At 38.8% G+C, this 18,791-nt stretch overlaps 1 protein-coding gene across 1 annotated transcript in view; it reads right to left on the reverse strand.

The window, feature by feature from the left end:
• Positions 1-18,791, reverse strand: part of cfap20dc (CFAP20 domain containing) — a 40,918-nt gene that overhangs the window by 11,236 nt on the left and 10,891 nt on the right. The window contains exons 10-14 of the mRNA XM_042506580.1: positions 17,553-17,663; positions 15,858-15,992; positions 14,032-14,354; positions 5,079-5,450; positions 1,112-1,357 (exon numbers count right to left, since the gene is read on the reverse strand). Coding sequence (XP_042362514.1) covers positions 1,112-1,357; positions 5,079-5,450; positions 14,032-14,354; positions 15,858-15,992; positions 17,553-17,663 — 1,187 coding nt within the window. The remainder of the gene's footprint in view (positions 1-1,111; positions 1,358-5,078; positions 5,451-14,031; positions 14,355-15,857; positions 15,993-17,552; positions 17,664-18,791) is intronic.

Raw genomic sequence — 18,791 nt, forward strand, 5'->3', positions numbered from 1 at the left:
CCAAGCTTTTTTCCCTTTGTTAAATACATTTCTCAAAATCTACTAATATCTTGCAATGTGAGCATTTCTTGTGTATTTTTGAAAGAAACACAGCAATTTGCTCTGGGTTTGAAGGTTTAAATACTTGTCAAAGCAGGACAATAAAAGTGATGTCGCTCCAGCTTTAAAAGGGTTAAAGTTTATATGTGACCAAAACTACATTTGCATTTGAAAAATTATTTTGATGTCTCCTCCTCTCTCTTTACTGGCAAAGCATTTTCTTAATATACTGATGGTGGTGCTGTTGCCATATGGGTTTAGAATTGTAAATCACTACGGCTGATTCGGAAAACATCACTTCGGGGTTTGATCAAGCCAAATGTAAATCTCATCCCGTCCCCGTGGAAAACTGTTTATTCTGTATGGTCTAAAGATGTTTATATTGGTGACCACATCACTGTGTCCTCTATAAGGAACCATGAGATGATAATCCCTGTGGTAATACCTCTATGCGTGTGTTCTGCTTAAACCTCTGTGCATTTATGGATACCTGCATGTGCAGAAACGGTAACAGGCCTATAAGGCGGGGATCTGTAATGGCTGTATTCATTGGGGATCCCACAGTGGACCCAGCAGGGCCAGACAGGGCAGTGCTCTCTCGCTTTATAAAGTGCAATGTGCGTATGCTAATGGACCATAGATCTAAATGACCTTCAGTAGCCAAGAGCAAACTATACCATCTTTGAATTCTAAAAAGATCATTTCAAATGACCTAAATAATTTTTAGTCACTGGGGGGAAATGTGTATATTATGCTGGTGTGCTTTTAAAAGTGGTAAGAGGCCAATTAATGTGTTTCTATCTCCATAATCTTTTGTAATGCAGAAAACATGCTGGAGAAAGAGGTGCATTAGCACTTCATGGTGGCATAAGTTGGGGGCTTGAAATGGAAATTAACAAGGGTGAGGATCAACCAGGGTCGAAAAAATTATTCCAGACAGGAGATGGAGAGAGGGACAACGTGCTAATGATTGTAAATAGTGGATGAGCTGCACATGAGTGTTGCTCATTAGTAAAGAATCAACAGTAAAAAAAAAAAAAGATCAAGAGTAGCGGAGGATGATAGCACAGACCGTGTAGATGTGGGTCCAGGTAGAGGCGTCGTCACTGCTCATGCTGATGCTGACATTACACTGGTGGATCTGAGACGCACTGAGGCCTGAGGCTCTACATTCATCTTCCTCCTGCTCCCTTTTTAGACTTGCCAGCATTCGAAGCTCGTCATCATCATCCCCATGCATTTGTAGACTGCTAAGCAGGTGTAAGCTGGAGTCAACAGGCTTCAGTGTGTCGTCTTCCTCTCCCTTTGAAATGATCGACTGTAATACAGAAATTAATTATTTAGAAGCAATCCCAATGACAGTGATTTACACTTAGTAATATATTGGTCAAAGGCAAGATTTTAAAAAAACAAGCCTCTTATGGTGTGTTCACACTGAACGTGATGCAGGCATTTCACGCAGCAAGTTTACATACGTCAATGCAAAGATGCAAACAAACGTGAATTCACAACGGGCGACATCATGAACACGTTGGATGTAAAATGATGGTCGCAAAAGCGCAGAATTCTTGTCTCCCTGTCCATTCATTCATTCATTGCCCATAACCACTTGTCCTTTGGATCTGTCCACTCAAAATTAAATTTTTCAACTTTAGCAAGAAATTTAAGTAACTCAGTGTTGTGACAGCCTGTCACCATTGAGATCTAGCTGAAATTCTCCTGACATTACCGAGATTCAGAAATGAACGATAAACTATGTCACTAGGCGGGTTTCCATCACAGATTTGGGCAAAAATTAAGCGATTTCTTCACAATGTCAATAAAACACAAGATGACTGAGTTTCCATTGAGTGATTTGCAACTTTTCTTGCAATGTAATGCACTTCTCCTCTTGCAATACCATAAAGCATAGCAATGGCAATTTCATTTGCAGCCACTGCACTAGCCGTCCTTTTTTTCAGTCGAAGGTGACGCAGGCGTGTTTTGTGAGCAATATTGGAAAGGCAAGCCCCTTATACATGGGAGTGGCTACGTATGAGAGATGATAGGGGGGAGGTGATAGTCAAAAATTTCACAGAGGAATGGATTTAATTCATGCTAAAACTTTTTTTGCGATAAATGGCAGGCTCACTCTACTTCAGGGCACAGAGCCTCTGTGTTACATCCAGCTATGTGTTCATACCAACCAAGTTAACTGTTAGCTGCCTCTCCTAGTGCAACCACAGCTGCTGAGGGCAAATATTTGCCAGTTGCAAAATGCACCAAAAATACTCCAGCAGCCATATACACGCGAGTAACCTGATGCGAAACTTTTGATCGTGTTCGGTGTGAACACGACTGTCACAGTTGGCTCTAGGTGACCTGTGTGTGTCTGCGTATCAGTGATTTTTGTTTATTTTTTCCCGTCACTTTTGTGTGTTTGGTGTGTGCCTTTTGTGTTTTGGTTTTATCTCTCCTTTGTTCTGCCTCCCATCCCTTGACTCCTTCACTTGACACACCTGGTGACACTCTGCAATTTACACACCTGCCTGCAATCAAGCCTACAAGACAGCCAAGTCTACAGTCATTCTTGTTGGATTGCTGCTGAACATGGTTTGTTGCATGGCAAGTCCAGCTCTATTTCTGATCTTTTCCATTTTTTTGCCCATTTGTGTGTTTTCTTTTTTGCTAAGACCTATTTCGTGATCTCTGCCAGGATTCCCTGCCAGCCATTCTGTCCACACCTCCAGCAGGAGAAAACCACAGAAACACAGATCATGCCTCAACTCAGCCAGTCATCCTGTCTATCATTCTCCTGCACAGTTCACTTTTGTAATAAAGAACTCTTTTCCATCCATTTGTTAAAGGTAAAATGTCTCACAATATACCACTATAAATTAAGCACTGTAGTGCTTCAGGGATTCCCAAGCCTTCAAATCATATTCCAGACACAGGAAAAACATATTTGTTTAGTACAGAACCCAGATAAATTATCATTATTTAAAATAATTGCAATATGATTTTTTATTATTTTTTTTGCATATCATGCAGCTCTACACACATGTAAACACAACGGGCAATAATGAAGTCATCAAAATGATCATCATGCACATATATCACACAATAAGTGGATAACTTAAAATCCCGACATGCCTAGAGACAGGCATTGCAAATACACTTACGCTTTAAATGTTGTGGTGTGTAGCATCAATTTCTGTTACATACTTGTCCTGATTTAGATTAAATAAATATATTAGTCATGCATACACAGTAAATCCACAGAGTTGATACAATGTTTTGTGCAACCGGCGAAGTAGAGTAAATCCTAAACCAGCAGACAGCAGTCCCACACAGAACATAATTCTTTGTTTTGACCCTCTGAGGAAATGTCTTTTAACAGTTGATCTATTGATTCGAGAGAGTGCCATGCTAACTTGATTTGTGCCTGGTGTTGCCCTGGTGTTGAATCAATGGCAGTCAATAAACCAAGGCTGCAGGGAGGGAAACAAACTCCTTGTCATATTTCTCTGACAACCTTTCAGTCAAAGCCTTCACTGCATGCTGCCTGCTGGAGCTGGCACAAATCAGCAGTCAAGAGCTGCACTGATGAAGGATGCTGGGACAAGTCTCAGCAGTGAGTTGCGTAAATGCAGAAAGCAACAGCCAAGTGACAGATCTCCCTTCAGGCCTTGTGATCGCTTCAGTTGACTATCGTCTGATCCTGGATCTTTTCAACTGGAGCAGCGGCCAACCTCAATTTGTAACAGACCGTAGTCTGATCCTTCACAGCGCAGCATTACAAACTTTTTCACAAGTCCTCCTTAGCTGTCCAAATCAGCAGTGATCACACATTACTCTGAGCAAAGAGAGGCAGCCAGACAGAACACCAGAGCTTAAATTGAACGAAGCCAAGCCCGTCTACTGAAGACTTCAGGATGCAATGACAATCACTGTAAACAAAGATATTCCGATGGAATTTAATCAAAATAATGGAAATTTGTGGGGGGGTATTCACTCTCTTTTTTTATTCTGTTGTGATCTTCAAAAATATCTTGATCTTTATTTGAGCCTTTTAAGTGCTCAACTTCTTTTACCAGCCACTTGATAACATTATCTTATGTTTCTTGCTGAGCAAATAGTGCGCAGTGGATTTATCAAAGCTTCTTTTTTTATTTTTATTTTTTGTAGAAACAGTCGCCTACAGGGATTCTTGAGAGTTGCACAGACTCAAAATATGTAGAACATTTGCCAGTAATCAAACAAAAACTACATGCTTAAAAAAGCTCAAAGCTGTGTAGCACCGCACCGTTAACTCACCCTGATTTTACCACTGTGATTACACTTTCATTATGTATAGGCATTTAATTGAAAAAAAATAATTAAATGCTTTTAGTTGTACGATTATATCTTTACACAAGGGCATAAAACCTACAGAAAGCAGTAATGCAAAGTTCTTGAAACACAAACATTTTGGTAAAAACATATTTAATTTCCAAGAATTAGTGATGTCTTGTAAAATTTAAAATATCTTTCCGTCACTACAGCGGGAATTATTGATTTATTTATTTATTGTGGTATCAAATTAAGCATTGAGAATTGTTGAATTTCAGTGATATCGATATTGACCTTCACCTAAATTTCTAGTATTTGACATGCCTACTTGTAGGTGTGCCTGCTCTTTTTCCTATTGATTAAAATCTTGAAATCAAAAGCGTTATAAAAAAGAAAAAAAATATATAAACGCAGCTTGCCATTGAGGTGTTTGTTGTTGTTGTTTTTGTGGAAAAGTGTCACATCTATTTGACAAACGCTGAGCATGTTTGCTTTGTTAGAGTTGACACAATGAAAGGTAATCCAATATTGTGGCAATAACATGAAGCATCAAACATACACATCTCACCGTGGAGGTAATTAAGGATGATGGCCAATTGACAGCTACTCAGTTAATTATGAGGTGAAACTTCAAAGTAAGTCTCCCTGTCATGAAAACAAAAAATAAAGAGCCATAGCACACTGTGTGAGGCCAGTTTCTTTGTTAATATTGTAAATAGAAGTTTTACCTTGAGCTGTGTGGAATCATCCAGTTTGACTTCTTGCAGGAGTCTCCTTGAAAGCGAAACACTGCTGTTGCCTTTCACAGCCTGGTTCACTACCTCTGATACATGTGGGCCACATTTGTGTTCCTGCCTGCTGGGTGCCACACTGGGTGAGAGGCAGCGTGTGGGGGCGATCCCAGCTGGTTCAGCTCTCCCACTGAGAGGATGCATGGTGGTGATAGCTGGACTCAGCTCTTTCGGTGCTGTATGTTCCATGTTATGAGATTCAGGATGTACTTCACACTGCACATCCGTAGTTGGAGTGAGAGATCTGGGAGTGGCAGGGTTGGACTCAGCACTTGTTGTTTGATGCTGGAACTTGGTGTAGTTCTTATCCTGAAAGAAATACAGGAACTTGGTGAACATAATGTTGATTTAAAATGATTGTAAGGCTGCATTCACACCAAATCAGGCTTTGCAGCGATAAGCCGCAGGGTTGTGCTGCGGTGTGGGAGTGAAACTTAAATGGTCTATTTTTGGGGGAGTGGAGGGTGGAGACTAACTATAAACATTCAGTATCCCCATCACAGAGTCTTGGTATTTGTCTTTAGTGGCTTAGTTTGTGTTGGAGTAAAAGATCCATAGAGTTCCTTTGATTGTCATTACTATAGTATCTTTACTGCCACAGAGGACACAAATGAGCGCACATACAAACTAAATATACTGCGACACGGTTGTACGCCTCCGCGCACCAGTCGAGTTGCACTTACAGTTTATATCCATGTCTGTTAAAACGTGGCTGCTTCACACACATCTACCCCTCGGTATCACAGAAGATCTACAGACATCAGCACAGTTTCAGGTTGGGCACCGAAGATTAGTGTCACCAATTCAGTGTCAGACCAAATCTCTCCCCCTCTGTTCCTGAACTCTGAAGTTGAGTAATGGGCAGAAAAGGTGTTTTTGCAGAACATCATGATGTCATAATGAAGCTGACCTGTGACCTTTTGGATTTAGATTTGGATATGTGAAATTTAGTCATAATTAACGTATGAATTCCTTGAGTTATGGCCAAAAACATGTTTCATGAGGTCACAGTGACCTTGACCTTTTACCAGCAAATTCTGATTTGTTCATTGTTAAACCTAAGTAGGCATTTCTGCCAAATTTGAAGAAATTCCATTAAGATGCTCATAAGACATCCTGCTTACAGTAATGCAGCACATGGATCACATTGACCTTTGACCACCAAATTCAATCAGTTCATTCTTGACCCTGGAAGAGGGATCCCTCCACCCCCACCCCCCGTTACAGGGGTTTTTGGGGGGAGTTTTTCCTTAGGCGATGTCAGGGTCTAAGGACAAAGGGGACAGACGGACAACCCAAAAATCCTAATGCCTCTGTCAACGGCTATCACCAGTGCAGAGGCATAAAGTCATAGTATAAGCATGGTACACAACAACTGTTAATTTATAGTTTAGTTTTTCTTTTACTCTGTCTTTCCAGTCTGATTGACAGCTACATGGCCACATCGAGTTGCATTCTCCAAAAATTAATTGTGTTTTAACTGTTTTTTTTTCTTCTTTTTTCCCCCCCATCCCCTGCGACCCCACTAACACAGCCCAAACATACTTCCCATCACTTAGTTGAGTGGGAGAGCTGGCGTTTTAGCCGTAATGCCTGATTTGGTATGAATGCAGCCTTAAACACGCTATAAAAAGGATGATAAATCATTGCTCAAGATGGTAAACTGTTATAATGTTTGCAATGTTGCCTGAACAAGTTTAACGTTGCACTCTGCCCTTTAGATTGATGTGTGCTTAATGAAACACGATGATGAGATGGCAAACAGTCATTGGGATTGACCAGGTGTTGGTGGCTTAGCTCTAAATTAACCTCACATTTAAAAAGGGTAATGGCATTCTCTTTAAGTCTGCTAATCTTTCCCACCTTCAGATCCAAAGTTAACACTCAGTGATGTAGTTCACAATGTGTCGCCTACCAATCAGGTTACATAATGCACACTGCACATACAGACACATGGCTTTTTTCAACAATAAAGGAACACACTAAAATCTTCAGTTTTGAATATCAAACGCTCACCCCTGTAGGCTTGAAAGATACACATTTCTGAAAAGGTTGTAACTTGCTCATCTACTGAGGACGGCAGCTGGATTCACAACCGTAACAATAGATTCCAATTGTGACCTAGTTTCACAGAGAGAAGAAAACGCCATGGAAACTTTTCAAAAAATCCTGCAGCAAAAAGCACTTCTGTCACCGTCAACACAGGTAAATGACCATTCTTAAAATCCCATCGCCATGTCAGTGTAGTTGATGGACACAAAAAACTCAGAGCGGCACACAGAATCTGAACAATTATCCATATCAGAAAAAAAAAAGGATTGTTTTGGACCAAACTGAGTAACCAGTATGTGTGGTATGATGATGCTGGAGGAAAGTTTTTGTGGACATTTTGATATATTCTTTGCAGTGAAAGTGGGTCACAGTTGGAATCCATTTTAACTATTGAATCAAAGCTGACTGCAGCTGCCGTCGTCCACAAAGGAGAAAGCTACAAACTTTCCAGAGCCACCATTCAAGCCCACAGGCGTGAATGTTTCATATTCAAAACAAAGATTTTAGATAGTGTTCCTTAAATGTTCTACACCATCTCAACAGGTAACAAAATCTATGTCAACAAGACCAATAATTGATCCCTTGATTTAGTATCTTAGTTTAGTCAAAGTGATACATTTGAGTTATATTTTTGATTAAAATGCAAAATGCTGTAAACCATATTTTCCAAGTATTCACACCAGCCTTTGCTATTCTCCATGAAATAAAGAGGATTACAATTGACGAATACTTAGAGCCAGATTGCCAGCACACCTACACTTTTAAAGTTCATAATATAGACATTGTTTCTCATGAATTAGACTGTTTAAAGCTTCCCTCAGAGCTGCACTCTCTATCTCTTTATATCTTCCTTCTGCTGTCTCTGTTTTTGAGGCGTTTTCTTTCATCTCTGAGCTTTGTTTTGGGGTGAAAGGCTATTATAAGCCCCTTGAGATTTTTATCTCACCTGCTCCATATGGTATTTGTTTTCTCTTTTCTCTCTATGCTTTATCATTTCAATAACTGCAAGTGAATAAACAATTACGATACTACTGCACAGTTCATTCTCTCATTTATTATTGAATTAAAACAACTGTTTTTCCCTGAAAATAAAACAAATTTTAACATTGGTCTATTGTATCTCATACATTTCCAAATAGTTCATACAATGCAGGTTCATTGCTTTGTTTTGCTTTTAATATTTCTCTATGTTTAAACACAAATGTTAGCACAAAAGAATTGCATAAATCTGATGCAACACATTGAAAGATGATATTGCTCCAAGTTGAGAAATGAGCGACCTGCCATAAATGAATGAAAATCAAAATCAGGCCAACTGATGGCTAAACACAGTCGGATTTATTACCATGGTGGCAGAAAATGGTGGCTTAGCCAGCTAAAGCTTTGAGGTGAAGCTGATGTGATATGTTAAAAACTGTCCCACAACCTGTGTTGCATGTCTTGCACTTTTTACTGTACATATTACTGTACACATATAATTATCACTTTGACACTTCAGCAAATTGACCTGATTTCTTTCAAAAATATGGGAAGAAGGCAATAAGGAACACAAAAAGACCCCCAAATTAGCAAGAGATTCAACAGAAGTACAAGAGAATTCCCTGAAAATTAGTTGAAAAAAAAAAAATTAAAAATAATTAAAAAAAAGGGACATGACCTGAGAAATATGTTGCACATCTTACTTATTACCTTTGCTAATGACAGTATGGGGTTTAAACCACTTTTGTAAGGCTGAGTGTGCTTTTTGGACTCTTAGGCCTCACATATGCCATTTTTGTCATGTACAATATGCACACAACTTTTTTTAAAGTCAAGATTTAAGGCAGATAAATGTTTCGACATTTGCCACCGTGACTCTCACATATCTTCAGACAATGACTTCCTGTTTTCTTACACAGCAGATGTTTTACTGCTCGCTCTCTGCTCTGCTAACATTCTTTTGCTGACATTTTTGTTTTTCTCTGATAAAAAATATATACTGAGGCTCCTGGATATGTATAAATCATTTCATTTATGAAGGACACTGAAGGCTGCAACCATATTTTGTGATAACTTTTATCACTTCTTCAGCACTGCACAAGGGCAGCTTACAAACAACACAAGCCTTTCGCTTTGTTACTGTACTGAATTGCTTTGACTGGTAACCTGAAATTAGCTGATACTAGTCAGCTTTCACAAACCTCTTGAGAATGTTTCAAGGCATGAAACTTAGATCCACCAATTAGAAGTGAATGTGGAGGTGTGGAAGTCATACCCTTTTTACCATGGGCCACAGACAACAAGAAAATTGTGACACAACTAAATAGTACCAACAAGACTACTAAGAAACAGGAGGGCTGTCTCTCAGGAGAGTAATTGTTAATCTCCAATATCTTTAAGACTACTTCTTGCATCAATCTCTGCTTCCTCTGCCAAGGACAAGAGACAAGTGGAATCAAAACAATATCATGAAATAACACAATATAGCAGAAACCTTGAAGGAGAGCCATTGTAACCAACCTCTCCGAACTTTAATTCTATTTATTTTTCTCAAGCTGACATGAAAGGTGGTGTTGTTGTTGTTGCTACTTACAGACTGATTTCAGTGCATGCAGCGGCTATCCTGTGGTGATTTTGCCTTCTCTTAATGTCTTTGCACTGTTCTGAAACGTACAGCAAAAATCCTGCTGTTAAAAATTTACAGACCAAGTTTTAATGAATTCTGTTGATAACTTCTCTGAGATGCTCTCTGACATTCTAACAGTTTTGTGATTTTAACATTCACATTGATAATCCCAAAGACAAAACTGCCAGAGGATTCTGTAGTCTGTTTGAAACTTTTTATCTGTTGCTGCATGTGAAAGGGCCAACACACAGCCAAGGGCACACACTGGATTACAAAGTGTGTGGATATTTCTGACAGCATCGACAGAAATATAAACAGTTCTCGTGTCTTTTTTACTACTGGTTAAGAGCGAACTAATCCACCAACATGTTTAGCCCTTGACTTTCTATCCCTCGATAGGTAAAATGAGTTTGTGTCTTTTTTTCAGCAAAAAAAAAAAAGAAAATATTGTGGTCGTATACCTACATGTCAAACAATTGAACCAGACCACTGCTGCAATTTCACAGAAACATTTGGCTAATGTCAGCATTCAATGCTATCATTTTAAAAAACCGCTGGAGGATGTTGTGAAGCATCTTAATTCATCTGTCTGCTGTTTGACAGCCTGCCAATAAGCCTTTTCCTTTTATTTTCCGTTGCTTCAAAATGGGTGTGCTAAAAAAGGGCAACCTGGTCCTGATGATTTACTATGAAATAATTGTAGGCCCATCGTTAATCTTGAGAACGTTGTTGAGTTTCAGCTCAACTTTTTAAATATAAATAGCCTTTTGGGTAGTTTTCAGTCTGGCTTTGGATCAGATCTCAGCACTGTACTGATAAAGGTTTTAAAGTAAATTTGTCTTAATACTGATTCAGGTAAACATCAGTTTTGATGCTGCTTTTTCTTAATAAAGCCCTTGATACTGTTACAGAGACTGATATAATGGTACAGTCCTCAGTTGGTTTCACACATATGTTTCGTTGCTGCCATTGTTGATCATAAATTTGAGTGGATCACAATGTTGTGGAGTCCCCCAGGGTTCAATGCTTGGCCCATTATTGTTATATTATCATTATATCACTTTATCCAACTGTTTATTAGGCACACAGTATTCTGATAAAGCTGCTGTTAAGAGCCTTACTAAAAAAAGAGTAGAATAGGGAATATTGTATTTTTTTCTTCTAAAAAAAAGTTATGTTTACACACAGATATTTTAAATGCCTTGCCTTCCACATAAAACACTTACAAAGTTAACTGTAATTAAGTATTTAATCCAGCATTACTTATTCACATTTATTTGCTATACCATCTTCTTTTTTCATGCCTTTGGTAGCATATTACTGCATATCTTGGTCCTTAAGGGCCCCACACACCGTTGATGGAAAAAACACTCTGCACTGCCCAACTTAAATTGCCACCAAGCAATGTGCTCACAGTTCAAATTATTTCAACTGTAGTCTCAGTTGCTGCTGACCTTTTATTGCACAAAGGATGAAATAACAGCTGTATGTGATGTAGAAGCAGCACACAAAAGTGGGGGTGGTAGAGAGAGGGAAGAAAAACTCTCTTTGCATTTTAGAACTCCCTGAACTCTGTGACAAAAAATTAACATCTAAAACAATCTTGCCAGGAAAAGTAATGCATGGCAAAAAAGTCAGCAAGCAGATGGAGCTACCAGGTTTGTGAACAGGCATTTAGTTTCCACACCTCGACTCGCCAAATCAAATGTGCACTTTTTGATGATGTTTGCTTGTGCTGCACTACACTCGGCACCCTACGTAATAGTAAGCAAAGGACAAATTCCTAATCATCTGGAGGCAGCCAGCAAATCAGTGTAACAGTGTCAAACCACTGGCATGACTCTGTATCTCTATCCATGTTTGCGTTCTATTGTATGAGACCCACAGCTGCTTGTCATAGCTGCCTAGCTTAACTTGAGGTCAAAAACTCTACAAAGAGCATTTAAATTAACTTTATCAGTTGATATTGTCATCTTTGCCCAATGGGAAGATGTTATAATAACTCCAAGTATCCCACAGTTTCCACCATATCTGGGGCAATATGCAATTTGCAACTCTGTGGTCTACCACAAATAGCCTTGCTCCATCAGTCATCATAAAAATCTATCACAGAAATTCATTTCAGCATACTCTAGCCTGTTGGAGTGTAGTCTATACTTGAAGTATACTTGAAGAAGTTGTGGTTATCCAATATATGATCTTTGTTACCTGACGGAATAGCCATTGTGTCCTTGTAGAAAAACTGTGTTTTCTTTGGATATTACAAACAAGTGTGGCTCTTATTTTCCCCTCTGAAGAAAGTCACTTTCAAAATGACCATCTCACAGAGAAGTTGTAGGTGGGAAAACATAAAAATGCTCTTCTTTCTGCTGGTAGATTCAAAACACAGGATCAAAATGCTTACTCTGCTTTCAAAGAGTGAAATTATATGCTTCTTTCTTCACCCTTTAACCATAGTTCATACCGAGTGATGGTGATTTTAATGTGATCATTTTAAAAAGTGCTCCTTTAAACACCCCACTCAGACACACTTTCAGTGTTATTTAATCGTGAAATAATGTAATTTAGTGTTGGGCATTCATCTTTTTCCATCCTCAGTTATTTCCCAGAATGCTGATGGACATTACCTGAAAAGTTGAACTGGTGTTTTTTTATGTGCAAAGGTTGAGGGGAAAAATGACTACCTCTAAAAGCTTTATAGTTATAGGCATGGCCCTGTTAATGGTAACAGCAAGTGCATTGTCCTGGTTCAGAGAGCAAGTACAACAAGTCCCCAGAACAAAAAAAACAATGTACAAAGGAAAGCCCAGGCAATATGTTTCTATGGTGGGTGGGTGTTTGTTCCTTTACAAAGTGTTTTGATGGCTCATTATTGGGGCTGTGTTTAAATCAGTGTTGAAAAGCTACAGGATAATTTGCTTTTTAACAACGCAGCCTGTCTCACAACCTGTGTGTGCCACACAATTTCTCCCTACCTTGCCAAAAGCAGATACTCTACCTTATTTTGCTTGTTTGTTTTGGCAAGTATTACCAGGGGGCACTGCTGATAATAAGTCCATAATAAGCTATTTTTGGCTTGTAATCAATGTAAAGTGTTTATAGATATAAAACCACTCCCAAAACCAAAAAAGTAATGCAAAAGCTGAAGAAAAATGTCAACTCTGGGTAGAGCTTTGTAGAAAGCAAAGAAACTGCAGGTATAGTAACTGCACTTTACAAAGGTCACCATTAAAGGGGAATCACATTTTTTCAAACAAAACCTGTTTTATTCGTTTTTTCATATCGGCTTGATGTGGTGTGAGTTCAATACATACACACCTGCACATGCACAAAATGTACAATGGAAAATAGTGAGTATGGGAGAAGCACCTGACTGATTCCAAAACCTGACAATGACTATTAATATTTTAGAGGGGTTCTTTTTTCCTGTTGACTCCAACATAAATAAGCTGGAAATGCAATGACACAGTTGCACTTTGTCTATGTTTGGTACCATATCCACAACATATAGGAATGCAGTCTGTGGATGTTTTAAACCAGTTAAAAAATACACCATTTGGCAAATACATGCAACAGCCAATTTAAGTATCTGTTTTTTCTTTAGGTTTTGTGTTCTACGGTGGATTATGTCTTAAATGTGGTGCACAGAATACATTATTTTAATGAAAAAATAAATTATATTAAAAGTAATCAGCTGTGCAACAAAATGAGGCTCTTAAGTCTGAATTATCAGACTTATTATAAAGTTTTAAATAAGTAAAAGCAATTAGCATTTCTTTGAAGATCATCTTTATACTCAGTTCAACAGTTTAATTTCCCTGCTCAGCATAAAGAAAACTACTATTCTTTATTATATGTCTCAGAACCATTAATAAATTATCTGATGATAAATAACCCCACTGACCTTTGAAGTTTTCTGCATTTGCAGGAAATCCCAATTAATCAAATAACTCCGACTGAAATCAAACTGTGGACATAATGTGAGATATTGAAATACGCTGAATCTTGGCGGAAGAATTGAGATGAAAGAATACATCCCTAAATGGAGAACATGTATTTAAACTGGCGTTTGTCTATACTGTCACTGTACATGGTGTAACACAAGTTTGCCTATTTAAGGTCATGAGAGTCAGAGTAATAGGCCTATATCTTGTGTCAAAAGATTCATCTCAAATGTGAGTGTATTTGAAGTACAGCCTGCATGAGTTTCTCACAGACATACAAGAGACATACCTCATCACTTTCACTGCCGATGAAGTCATCCTCAGGCTGGGCCTCGTACCGCCTCACACTTTTGCTCTGAACCTGATCAGCTCCCATCTCCATCTTCTCCTGGTCACCCTGGCCTGGCCCTCGTTTGGGTGAGTGTGGCTGGGATGAGAAAGTGAACACCTCCTCTCGCAGAGTGAGCTGGGGCTCAGACCCTTCATTACTCTCCCAGCTGCTCCAGACCTGCAGGTCACATGGCAAACCTGGACAGATCGAGCAGGAGGGAGACTGTGCTGGTGTGGGAGCAGCGCCTGAACTTTCCTTGGCAGGGGTGCAGCTACGCTCATCTAAAATAAAAGATTAGAGAACAAAAACAAAAACAAGACAGTTTTAACCCAAACAGGAGTAAATTCTCCATTTGAAACATACACTGTTGCATATGAGTGCATTGTTAAAGAGGCTTTGAGTGTAGAAATTGTATAATACATGGATAAGTCTTTCAGAATACACATGAAGGTCTTAACTGCAAAGACTGAGGGGAGTATAATGATAGGCATCTCATTACAGTGAGCGATAAATCCGTTTCTAATTTTTTCATCATGTGACTAATGGCGTTCTAATTTCATTTGATCATATGCACATAAAAATTCATAATAACAATATGCAAAATTGTAATGAATTCCATCGCTTGCCAAAGGAGGACATTAATTTCTCCCGCAGTGACATTTTTGTGTTGTTTTTTTTAACAGCCCTGCAATGCTAATGCCTTAACGACAATATAACAATATAAACAACATAATCAACAGTGAGAACAGCAGTTTACTGCAAAGTTGTCACTCATGAAATGACAGCTCTGTCCAAACATCCTTAGAAATCTAACTGGCATATTTTCTAAGCAAATATTGTTCCTATCCAGCTTTAATCACTTTTGGTTTTCCACTTTTGTTCAAGTAGAAACAGAAAATCTTACAGCAGTGTTACAATATCTGACACTGTGTCCCTGACAATATGGGTACAGTCTTTTTGAGCCTGAAATGAAAGTTGCATCCATTCGTGTGTGTGTCTGCAAGACAAAGCACTGAATCTTAAACTCCACGATAGGCGTGACATCAAAAGAGGCACCTCTGTCTGAATGAGTGAACACATTCGAACCTCTCGACAGTATAATCACTTTCTCTAATTGCCCACTGTGTGGCAAACCCTGGGCTCAGGAGATGTCCCTGTGACTTTTATTTAATGTGCCACATTACCATTAATGAACTAACTACTTTCCATCTGTGGGCAGGGCTGCAGCAAAGGAGCTTATTGCTGTAGAGAAACATCCATAAATGAGCTTTCAGAGCACGTGCACTCATTTTGTGAGGACAATGCTGGTGTAGGTGGGGGTGTGTGCATGTGTGTGTGGTTATGGTGGCAGGGGGTGGGGATTTTGTGGGATAGAGTAGGAGTAGGTACTCCTAAAAAAAAAAAAAAAAAAAGAAAAAAAAGAAATCCTGCAAATGGCCTTGACGTGGGTTATGCAAAATTTAAAAAGGGGAACAAAAGTGATGGTGTATGCAGCATACAATGAGGCTCATTAAAATTCATGCAATATTTTGAAGTGATTTAATTCATAAACTAAGAGCAGAAATAGGTATTTTTCTCAAGTATAAAGGAACTACTTGGTGAAATCAGAACATGCAAAGTAGACACCAATACCACTCAATATGCACATTATTCTCTTTTGTCCCATCCCTCGCTGTCTTTTTAGACCTTTCTAACCATCACTCAGTGGAAAAGTGCACATGTCTTCCTGCTGCTGCTTCCTGCTGTCATGCTCCCTGTCTATTCACAGCAGATGTGAGCCTCACCTGCTGTTAGGTGCTTTGTCTTTTCTGTTGGGGTCAGAGGTTGTTGCTTGCTCTCCTGCCTACTGGGTGAGGGAGTGCTCCTCTCCCTGGTTTTACTTTTCTTTCTGTGGCCACCATTAACAGCATCTGGAGAGGCTGTTAACCAGAAGAACATCTTATCATATTAACATTCACCAAACTGTGTAGATTCTTGGCTGGTCAGTCAATCTCCATAACCCCCCCACGTCAAATTGCCCAACTTTACAGCAGAAATAAATGTGTTTTCAGCCTGGTAAAAAAATGCTTATGGTCACTATAGCGAATTTAAACATTAAAAACAACTGTAGGGGGTGATTTGCTTATATTACTCACCTGTGTTAACATTTTAATAATGCCCATAGTTACACATATTTAAGGGTGTAGTCAGTTTAAGTGACAGGCTGTATATGAGGCTTTGCTACAGTCTGTGAGTCAGATCCACCCCTTCTCCTCCACAACCCCACCCTCTCATCCAAATATGGTGACTTCTGATTTAAAAAAAAAAAAAAGATTGGCCTAATGGCCTAAATGCCAAACTCCAGGTTTCAATATGATAACCCACAAACCATTGGGTGGTGGCTACATCTATCATTTATGTAGTCTTGAGTCTATCATCTCAACATACAAAGGGTTTCCACAGGTATGAACAAGTTAAATTAAGGACTTTTAAAGAACTTTTTAATGCTACTTTTAAATGTAGGACCAAACTGGCCTTAGAAATACACACCAAAAATGAAAATCTACACTTTCCAAGTAAACACTAGTGCCAGTTCAAAATAGCCAATGTTCTGAACCAGTCATCAAAGTTTGAACTTTGTGTCATTTTGAGGTATGTTGTCAACATGTTTCTTTTCCTAACACAGTAGCTTTACTTGTCTTAATCTAACCTCCATAACTGCACATTAATTATGTAATGTTAGGCAAAGTACCTAACATAATTTTGGGGGCTAAATTGTAGGATGTTATAAGAACTGTTGCATGACAATATGTCACTCTACCACACAGTAAATATAAAAGATAACAAGCAGGCTGCCTAGCAAGGCCTTGGTGCAATCCTTTGAAACAAGAGCAAAATGGCTTGATTTCTTTCAGAGAAAAGGCAATGAGCAATGAAAGAAGAAATGACCCCAAATTAGCAAGAAACTGGTAAAAAAAAAAAATCAAAGAAAACTGCCTGAAAAATTAAAAAAAAAACAAACAAGTCTTCAAAATAAGTGCTCAAAATTTATATTAATTATGTAACATAATTTTAAATATAATTGACTCGGCTCGCCTCTGACCACCTCTCCTTGTCTCTGCCCCGATAAACCTAACAGCATTCTGTCTCCAGCCACGATTTTGGCCATTTCTCTCTAAGCAGGTCATAGCCTTTTTTTTCCACCTAAAAAAAAAATCGCACCACAGGTTCAATGGTTTAAACACTTTTGAAAAGTGTCTGAAAGCAGCTTAAGAAAAATGATGTTGCCCCAAAGGGTTATTAATGCAGTGATTTTATAGGAAAAGGGGGAGACAATTCAGGCATATTGTGCATACAGGTGTGTCAAAGTCTGTGCCCCACCGAATAGTTAGTAGTGACTAAAACGCATTTGTAAATTTGCATTTACAAGTTAAGCCATTTTAAGGACTTGCAGCCACCCTAATAGACAGAAAATGTAAGGTGTAGTGCACACAGTTTACCTGACAATGCTAGCTTCTCTCTTCTAGCACTGTAGACCCGCAGTTTCTTAGATCCCAGCTTGTCCAACACTCTGTCATTCGGGGGATGGGGCTGCAAACTGCCAAGTGTTCCTACATGCAGGATTTTCACCATTAGAAAAGCTTTATAACACAAAACAGTTAAACATCAATGTTATTATAGCCTGCCAGAAACATATCTGTGAACTGATTATGCACTGTGAAAATCCTTATTAATGAAGGCATTCCGATAACTGAGCTTCTTACATTCATTCAGTGCCTAGAGAATACATCCAGCTACATTATGTTCAGCTGAATTAAGGAATTTTAATCATCATTCAGTCATGCTCAAAGGCTGTTGTATTATCAATTGTAAAGGCTGTTATTAGGTGCTGTCAGAGCTGGGCTCTTGTTTTCTTGGTTCATGTGCGATGCTTTTACCAATGCACAATAATCGGGTGCATTCTTAAGACCATGAGGAGGCACTTTTACAGATGGCAGTACAGTTTAAGTCACGCAGCTTTAAAAGCTTGATCGGCATTAATGCACATTATATTCACATGCCAGATAATAAAAAAGGTAGGTGATCTGCAATCTATAAAGATTCTCAGTCACACGGGGCATTAGATATGTAGAGGTACGAGACTCACTAGAAAGTCTTCTAGCTCCTCATTCTCTACATGAAGTGGAAAAGTGAGTATCACTGCACATTAGCCGATTACATATCATTTAAGTTTAGTAAATAACATATGCACTTTCGTGACACCTGATCAAGCACTGGAAATTTCCCTGCATACCAACAACAGCAAGGTGAAACAACTTCATAAAAATGGCACTAGAAAAACATTTTTTTGCTTTAATCCATTTTATGAAGTGCACATTGCATGATTCATGTAAACTCTGTCAGATATATAAAATACAAGTATCCTTAAAAAAAACGCCTTTATTTTACATGGCAATATAGATTAAAATGAGCAACACATTGCCACTCACAGGTCTTTATCAAGGTCATAATCTGCTGTAGCGACAGCAGTCTGCACAAACCCCACAGTGTGCCTTGGATCGTTTTTGAATGAGACTTGCATTTTATATTTTTTGATTGAGAGTATACTTCACTCATGCAATGAGCACTTCACAAGATTGAATAAACACAGTATACCTGAAGTATCCAAAGAGCACCTGTGACCACTTCACCCAGCAGCACTTCTCTGTCTTCTTTATTTGCTTTGATGGCAAAAGTCC

This window comes from Plectropomus leopardus, chromosome 2 (assembly GCF_008729295.1).
Source record: "Plectropomus leopardus isolate mb chromosome 2, YSFRI_Pleo_2.0, whole genome shotgun sequence".
NCBI classification, from domain to species: domain Eukaryota; kingdom Metazoa; phylum Chordata; class Actinopteri; order Perciformes; family Serranidae; genus Plectropomus; species Plectropomus leopardus.